Genomic DNA, 9184 nt, shown 5'->3' on the forward strand with positions numbered 1-9184 from the left:
GTGTGTGTGTGTATGTGTGCGCGTGTGTGTGTGTGGTGGAAATGGCCGTGGGAGGACTCCACATCCTCATGTGGTTGAACTTAATGGACGAGCCGGAAACATGTGGGCGAGGTGCTGATGTCTGCGCACACAGAGCCGTCTGAAATATTGCTCATAAAGAGCACAATTCAGATTTCTTTCTCTTTTTTTTTTTTTAATCTGTCAGAGGATGAACTAACACTTCCTTCCTGAATTTGTGCAGCAGGGGTGTTTGTCTCAGCAGGAGCATGCTTTTAATTTGATGTGGGGGAAACGTAGGCCAGATCGGATGAAATGGTCGATGGTGCAACCGCATTCAGATTCTTATCGTCTCTCAAAGGGAGCAGCAGCGAATTTCCACGCAATGATAATTCAACGGCATGATGAAATTACAAATGGCAACAAAGCAGCAGATTATCTGGAAAACGTTGTCTTTGTCCAAACCTTTTGTCAAATCCGTAGACTCGAAAGCAGTGGCAAACCAGAACAAAAAACAAACGGATAAATAAAGTAGCCCGATGTCTATTCTGGATCCAAAACATGAAAGGGATTTTTAGGGCCACTGTAGAAAAAAAGGAGAAAATTTCAGCCAAAATAAAGTTTTACACAAAACTGGGACATTTTCAAAAGAAAAGTTTTGACATTTGAAATTTGGAAATTTCCAAATCTGTTTGTAGAAAACTTCTGTTATTAATCTAAAAATAAAAGAAGGAAAATGTCCCAAACACGCTGTAGCAGATCTTACAGGTTTGCTGAAAGAAAGGCGTCCAGTTTTCAGTTTCTTTTGCTTGATTGAATACATTTATTTTCAGGAATAAGAACATGATTTGGGTCACTTTGTTTCAAAATGTTTGCTATATTTAGCCACGTTTAAGAAAGACTAAAAGCTGATTTGGATGCAGCAAAAGTTGGCTTCCGGTAGAAGACTCTGGATTGATTTGGTTTAACCTTTTGTTAAAACTCGGCTATAAGAAAACAAAAACTTTCAGTTGAATTCAAAACTACTTTATTGATCCCAAAGGAAAATTTCATTTTTGTTGTAACTCATTAATTAAAATTTTGCTATTTGGTGTTGTACTTCACATTTTCTTGTGTAGGAAAATTAAGTTGGTAGTAAGTTTCACCCTGGTTACTGATTTAAAGTCTCCATCTGCATCTACAGGCCAGGTTTGTATAATTTTTGAATTGCAGTTGGGGGCCGCACAAAATCAGAGCAAGGGCCACAGATGGCCCCGGGGCCGCGCTTTGGACACCCCTGCTTTAGTCAGTCAGATGGTTGAAACTTGAGTTTCCAGTTTCTGAGCCGCTGCTTGTTTCCTTTTCATGCATTCTGTCCATCCACAGTTCTGTTGAAGTTTCGCACAGACAAAGGTCGCGACCCCGACCCCAAGGCGTGTGCAGAGGACAGCCGGCTGCTGAAGCAGATCAGAGACGACGTGCTGGAGGCCATGGGGCTGAGCGGCGACCTGCTCGCCGACGACTTCATCAGGTGGCTTCCATTTCACAGGGGCAACATCTAGGAAAGTTTTCTACAGTCTTCCATGTTCTGGTTGATTGAATCAGATTAAAGTTCATTTGTTTTTTCTTTTTACCGCAAGATATTAGAGCCATATTATGAGAAAATGAAAAAATATTACAGGAATAAAGTTGTACATAAATAATCAAAAAGACAAGACATTTGGAAATCCAGTTTTCTGCCTGAACTGCAGCCTGAACTCACTGCTGCTCTGTTCGTCCTCAGCTACTGTTTCTCAGAGATGTCTCCGGTTTGCGCCGTCGTGGGAGGAGTTCTGGGGCAGGAGGTGGTCAAGGTGAGAAACCGTGTTTCAGGTGAAGCGCTCACTATTTACCTCATCAGGTAATAATAACGCTCGCCAACGCACTGCACAAACCAAAACAGGCAACAGCTAGTAACATTTTCTACAATCTTCCATGTTTTGGTTGATTTCTCATGTTTTTGTTCATCAGATTTAATTTTCCTTTGCAGTTTTTTGTTTTTACGATGGAGTGTTAGGCCCATACTAAGAAAAAATTTAAAAGTATTGCAAGAATAAAGTCAGAGTGCAAGAATAAAGTCGTATGTTTATAGTGGAAATAATTCAAGAAAAAAGTTGTGACATTACGATAAAAAGTCGGAATATTTCAAGAATAAAGTCGTACGAAAATTATGAGAAAGTCAAAATATTTTGAGAATAGCTTTAAGAAAATATTTGTAACATTTCAAGAATAATGTCTTTATTATGAGAAATTGTAATTTTATAAGAATTATTTTACGAGACTTGTGTTACAGGGTTTCCCCCAGTGTATTATAAGCCTGGCGGGCCGCCAGACTTTACTTATGCATTGCTCTTTTTTTTTTTTAATTTCTGTTAACGTTTTGCATTTTTGAAGACTTTATAGCTGGTGTTTAGATACCAATCGTCTAATAACACATAAATATCAAGTAATATTTTCAAATTTTCTGTCAACTTTAAACATTTTTAACTCAAAAACACGGCGGGCTGCATCGGGCTAATGGACGATATAAATAACTCCAGGAATGTTTTTTTCTGCATCAGAAACGTATAATTTTGTTTTGGTGCTGATATAATCATCGGTTCATGTTTGGGTTTCAGCTTCTTGCTCTCTCTCACTCACCGGTTGAAAACTTCTGACCCGAAGCCTCGAGAAAACGCCTCTGAACATTTTCCTTCCAAAAATCAGGATTTTATTGAAATGTTCTGCATCAGTTCTGTTTGGTTCGGCTGCTTTTTTCCACATTTTCACGTTCTGTTTGAAAGGAAAACATGAAACATTTTGTGATTTTTTTTTTTTTTTTTTTATCACCAGATTTATTGTCAATCTGTTCAATCGAAATAATAAAGATAAATCTCTGCTGCCATCTTTCTCTGTAGGCTCTTTCCCAAAGAGACGCTCCTCATCGTAACTTCTTCTTCTTCGATGGTCGTAAAGGCAACGGCATGGTCGACTACTTTGGACCAAACTGAAGACGCGGGTCGACCTTTGACCTCGGAACGGTTTTAACGCAAACCCAAGCTCCACATACCAGGTTCTATTTGTCCTACCTGGGACACCGTCAGCTACACCATTAACACAAAATAAGTTTAGCAGTTTTCTTTTCTTGTCACAAGTGGTTTGTTTTTTACATTTGCTAATAAAACGATGTAAACAAATCTGTTTGTCTTTTGTTTTTTTTTTTCTTATTTAATACAATTTTTATCGTTAGTAGTCGTGAGAACCTCTACAAAACTAGTTTTTTGGGGGGTTTGCAATTTGATCTCAAGACTCAAAACAGCGTTTTTTAGAGAAAACCAAACGGACCATGTTCGTACCAACACACCAGAATGACTGAGCGGACACACAGTAGCCATGTTATTGCAATGGCCTAGTCAAAGTTCAGACCTCAGCTTTGTTGAAGTGCTGCAGAAATTAACGAACAGAGAAAGTTACCAATTAAGGTGGATATGTAAGCTACTCGATCTCTGACTGCATTTGTTTTTATGTCGGTTTGATCAGTAATGAGTCTGGTAGTAACGTGTAAACACTGTAAAAACACAAATCTAGACTCTAGTGAAAATATCTTGGTCCACTTGAAATAAGACAAAACTAACTCAAATGTAACTTGCTGAAAAATTACTTGTTAGCTTTGTCTTTTCAAATGCATTAAGATATTTGTACTAGATATTTTACTAAACTACTGGGGCTACACTGCAAAAACTAAATCTTGCCATCTTTGAGTTTTTTGTGCAAATGTCTTGGTGTACTTGATAAAAGACAAAACTAACTTACAAGTAATTTTTTAGCAAGATATGCGAGTTTGTATTGGGTAAATAATTCCTTAATACTGATGAAAAAATGCTAGTTCAGTTGGTAGAATATTCCACTGCGCTGTTACCTAGCAACCCCAGCCAAGCCCAGCCCGTAACCTAGCAACTCGGTTCTAGTTCCACTAGCAGATTATTTCACTTATGGGAAAAATATCCTGTTATAAGTGAAATAATCTGCCAGCCGAACTAGCAGTTTTCCATAAATATTAAGGAATTATTTACGTAAAACAAGCTCATATTTCTTACAGAAAAATTACTTGTCAGTCAGTTTCCTCTTATTTTAAGTGTGCTAAGATGAAACTAGAGAAAAATGACTTGAAGATTTAGTGTGTTTGCAGTGCAGGTCATGGTTCTGCAGGTTGGGGTGAAGTCTGAGCTGAAGCGTTTCCTGTCGCCTCAACTCCACGGTCCCACCTTGACCCCTGGGTAGTTTAACCTGACAACGTGAGTCTGAATGGAAAAAATGACGCTTGTGTTGTTACAGATTAACTCCAGGCAGCTGAGTGCTGCCGTAGCTCTGATGCCGTTTACCAAATGACTCCAAAACAACCTGGACATCACCACTTAGATCATATCACACTGCAGATATTCTCTAAGCATTTAAGTGCTTAGTACTTATTTACCATAGCTAAATCTAATAAAGGGTTGGCCAGTAGAAATTCTAAAAGTAGAATGGGAGCTCCCAGTTTTAGTCAGTGAGGCGGACACCTTCTCGACTTTTAAGACTACTCTGCAAAAACATGAAATCATGCCAGGTGATTTTATTCTAGTTTGTAGCACAAATGCCTTGGTGTACTTGAAATAAGACAAAACTTATAAACTTCTTAGGAGGTTCTTGTTTTAAGTAAATAATTCCTTAATAGTGGTGGAAAACTGCTAGTTCTATTGGCAAATTATTTCACTTATAACAAGACATTTTTCCCATAAGTGAAATAATCTGCCAGTGGGACTAGAACTGGGTTGCTAGGTTACGGCCTGGGCTTGGCCGGGGTTGCTAGGTAACCAGTGGAACTAGAACTTTTTCACCAATATTAAGAAATCATTGACTCAAAAAGAGAGTTAATGATTCTTGCAGAAAAGTTTCTTGTGAGTTATTTTTGTCTGTATCACTTTTTGAAGGGTTGTGCATAAGACTGATATTACACTGTCATAAATCAATCAATCAATAAAATTTGATTTGTATAGCACATTTCAGTGGCAAGGCATTTCAAAGTGCTTTACATAATTAAAATAAAAACGGGAATAAACAGTGAGAAAGAGAAAAGGATTTTGAAAAATATTAAAACAGCAAAAATAAACAAAAACATGCCTGTTATGAATGTTTGTGACGGTTGTCATGAAGTGTCTGTAAATAATGACACTTTTCATGCTAAGTTGCTTTAATGGTTAAATTAAAAGTGTCATTTTTGCATTAAAGTGTCATTATTTACTAAAAAAAATGCAGTTGCAGTGACTAAAAACACTAAGAATTGTGTTGATTGCTTACTTTTTTAAGTGATGCTGCGCTTTAATATTGAAAAGCCGCCATTTTGAAAATATCTGCAAATATCTGACACAGTATAAAGTAGTTCTCATGACCTTTTTGATTCAAAAGTCCCAGCTGCTGGTTTTCTCTATTTTCCCCACTCTGAGCCTCATAAATATAATTTTAAGGGTAAAATTTGTGCTGGTGACAGGCCTAATCATTGCATCTGATCTGATTCAAACAGTAAACTTGTCCCTCTCATCAGGTGTTTTCCCCCAGCAGTTATCAAACCATTTATTAAAGAACAACAATCTGGACAAATCAGTACTTTATAATTACAGGCCGATCTCCAACCTTCAGTTCATCAACAAAAATATTACATAGTTCCCACAAGTCTGAACCGGAAGTGATCCTCGCCGTCTTAGTAGGTCAGTGCAGCACAAAGCATAATGAAACATGGCTTCCAGACCAAAAAATAAATAAAGTTTATTGAATATATCGACAAAATGGCTGCTGTTGGGATCGACCCGTATGAGACGGATAATGAAAACATGTCGGACAATGTGGACTGCAGCCGATCTCCTTCTATGACATACAGTTCAGTACTTGGTGAACACGAAGAGTCTGAACAACATGGAGGAGCTTCACGGCCTGAAGTCCATGCAATCAGGATTGAAACGGATTTGTAATACCTGGTAGGTAAAAGCTACATTAGCTAATCTAAGTACTAATAATTATAATTTATTTATTTTAGTATGACACAGAGGTGGGTAGAGCACTCAAAAATCGTTTATAAGTTATATAGGAACGAGGCGAGAGCCAGTTTCCAAGCTTGTGGCTTGTTTGTTGTCATAGCAACTGCCTGCCGAAATGACTGTCGGTTACAGTTTGACATGGCACGAGAACAGCTGTTGTTGAGCAGTCGCTTCTTTCAGTCCGGTTTCCATGGTTACCACAGCGCTGAGACTGGCCTCATTAAAGCGTTAAATTACATTACACCGTATTATAAATGAACATGTCTGTGTTCCACTTGGAGATTGTTTCACTCATGACTAGAACTTTTTATTTACATAAAACAAACTCTTATATCTAACTGAAAAGTTATTTTCAGCAACTTCAGTTGTTAGTTTTGTCTTATTTCAAGTGAACTAAGAGATTTGCATTAGGAACTAGATCAAAAACACTGGATAGAATGTGTTTTTGCAGTGTAAATCTTTATAAAATGGCTGTTAAACTGGTAAGAAGTATTACACTTTTACACAAAATGTTTTTGTTTTTGTTTTTTTTACTGTACATTTACCACTTGTTCCTTTTTGATTTTATTGCAAAAAGAGCAAAGAATAAAACAGTAGAAAGCAGCGTGTGCTTTAAACCTGGGGAAGAAGAGTAAAGGTTTATGGTTAAAAGCTAAGATAGTTTTTTCCATTACTCATGCTCATCTGATTGGCTCAGGGCTTTGCTCTTAGGAAAGTTTTGTTATTTACTTTCCATCTCGGAGGTTTTGTCTGTGGTTGATAAAACACACAAAAGGGGCTTTTTAAAGTTATCTGTGTTAACACAAGGACAGAGTTGACCTCTGCTCCTGCTCAGTTCAATTCCTGTCTAATAAAACTAGATTAATATTTCTCTAAAAACAAACATTATTCACTCTTCTGTTGAGGCTATAAAACGCAGTAAAGAACGAATTCTTGATCTAATATTTTTAGAAAAAAGTGATTGTAAACAGGGTGCTCCGGTTTTTTTTTCTTCTCTGTGATTCACCGGCTGGTCCTGTTACTGAGTCAACAGGCAGCTCTGGGAACCAGTATCCCCAGTTAAACCTCAGAATGAGCCAATCACACGCCTCCCTGGGGCAGAGCCAACGACCTGATTGGCTGCAGCGGGAGGAGAGAGTGACCACGCAGCAGGGGCATCTGATTGGATTAAACTCGCAGCAGAAGAAATAAAAGCTGGAAAACAGAGAATGAGAGCTATTCTGAGAGAGACTTGGGCTGAATTAAACAACCTGAAGTTTAATGTTGTCTGAACAAGTTTGTCTCCTAGCAGAAAAGAGCTAAGATGTAATTAAGCAGGCAGGATGAGCTTAAGGAGGCATTTTGTAATTAATCTCCTTTCCTAATCCCAGGAAATGAGCAGCGGTGCTCCGAACTGACTAATCGCTCCGCCAGTTTTATTTCAGGTCTTGTTTTGGTTCTCGGCAGTAAACATGGAGCCAGATTGTGTGGTTTTTAGCTGAGCACCAATAAATCTACATACACTTTTTAAAGGTGTTTCTCCACCTGTTGGCACCCAAAGTGGCAACATTTGTTACATTTCCAGCTGCTAGAGTTCACTTTCTCACAAACAATTCAAACTAATTGAGCAACATGTTCCCCTCCTCACCTGTAGGGGTGCTGCACCAAGAACCACTGAAGAAAACGACACAAAAACCTTGCGCATTTCACAAAATGTAAACAAAATGGAGTAGCATCAGATTTTAGCGGCTATATAATTTCTCTTTTGTCTTTGGCTGAAGAACATCAGCCATTACTCCCACGTGGTAGGCTAGCACATTTGTTTTGGTTGTATTTACCCAGAATGCCCTGCATCGTAGTCCACTTCCTGCTTTTGGAGTGGTCTCAAATCCGCTTGGTGTTCACACCAGAGTTCACTTCAGCCGAACCGACAGAAACGTTTAGTCGACCAGAGTTTGATTGCGCATTCACACTTCCCCAAGCTTACTGGACTTCCTAGACGAACGGACTGGAGTTGGATTAAAATGGACTAAACCAGCATAATCAAACTCCAGTCCGTTGGAGTAGAAAGTCCAGCTCGTTTTGGGAGGTGTGCATGTGTAAACAGACCAAATAAGCTAACTCTGGTCTGCCTACAAACCTTGATCTTGGTTGAGTTGAAGTGAACTCTGGTTCAGTTTGAATGTATTTGTGAACGCCAAGTGGACCAGAGACCGCTCCAAAAGCAGGACATGGACTGTAAGCGTCCATCCAACCACTGATGCTCAAGATGCTCCAGAGCTTCTATAAATCTGTTGTTCAGAGCGTCATCTAAAAAGGCTCAACAACCTGAAAAAGAAGGCTGCTTCTGTTTTAGGGACAATTCTGGACTCTCTGAGATGGTGCTGCATAACATGAAGAACATTATAGAAAACCATGAACCTTCCGAGCCACATAAAAATGGTTACAAAGTCGGTCTTCTGTCACCTGAACAACATTTCCAGGTTTACAGAAAGAAAAATCTAGAGAAACTCAACCATGTATTTATCTTTAGTCACACAGTGTCTTAACACGTCTGCCAAAAAAAAAGCATTCAGCTTCTATGCACCGCAAATCTGGAACAAACTTACAGAAAAGTGCAAAACAGCCAAAACACTGAGTTCCTTTAAAACATGTCTAAATCGCCACCTATTTAGAGCTGATTTGATTAATAATAACTGGACATTAATCAAAGTATTTGATTATTTCTGATGACTGTGTTTGACAAAATGTAATATTTACTACTTGTTTCATAATTGGTTGCTGGTTTATGTTTTTTTATATAAAGCATTTTGAGCTGCATTGTTGCTGAAATGTGCTTTACAAATAAACTTGATATAAAACTCCCTCCTAACTGATTAAAAGAAAAACACCAAACAAGATTTTTTTCAATTCTTATCTTTATTGTATAAAAAAAAAGTACAAAATCCATGTAGAAATTTTACAATAGAAAAAAGCTGAAAAACGGCAAAATACAACTTTGTTTGTTCCACTGTTGGATAAACGGTATCAAATCAAGAAGTGCTCATTTTCTTTTTTTTTCTCTTATGATGAAATCTGATTTCAGGAAAAGAGCAGGCTTGGTCCATATCTAACAAACCCAACAAATGAGTGAGAAACAA

The 9184-nt window shown here is 38.1% G+C and overlaps 1 protein-coding gene across 1 annotated transcript in view; it reads left to right on the forward strand.

Moving 5' to 3' along the window:
• Positions 1–3191, forward strand: part of sae1 (SUMO1 activating enzyme subunit 1) — a 13367-nt gene extending 10176 nt beyond the window's left edge. The window contains exons 7-9 of the mRNA XM_008426645.2: positions 1363–1507; positions 1760–1829; positions 2913–3191. Of these exons, the coding sequence (XP_008424867.1) occupies positions 1363–1507; positions 1760–1829; positions 2913–3005 (308 nt within the window). The 3' untranslated portion in view covers positions 3006–3191. The remainder of the gene's footprint in view (positions 1–1362; positions 1508–1759; positions 1830–2912) is intronic.
• The last annotated feature ends 5993 nt before the right edge of the window (positions 3192–9184 follow it).

Source organism: Poecilia reticulata, linkage group LG13 (genome assembly GCF_000633615.1).
Source record: "Poecilia reticulata strain Guanapo linkage group LG13, Guppy_female_1.0+MT, whole genome shotgun sequence".
In the NCBI taxonomy this organism is placed as follows: Eukaryota; Metazoa; Chordata; class Actinopteri; order Cyprinodontiformes; family Poeciliidae; genus Poecilia; species Poecilia reticulata.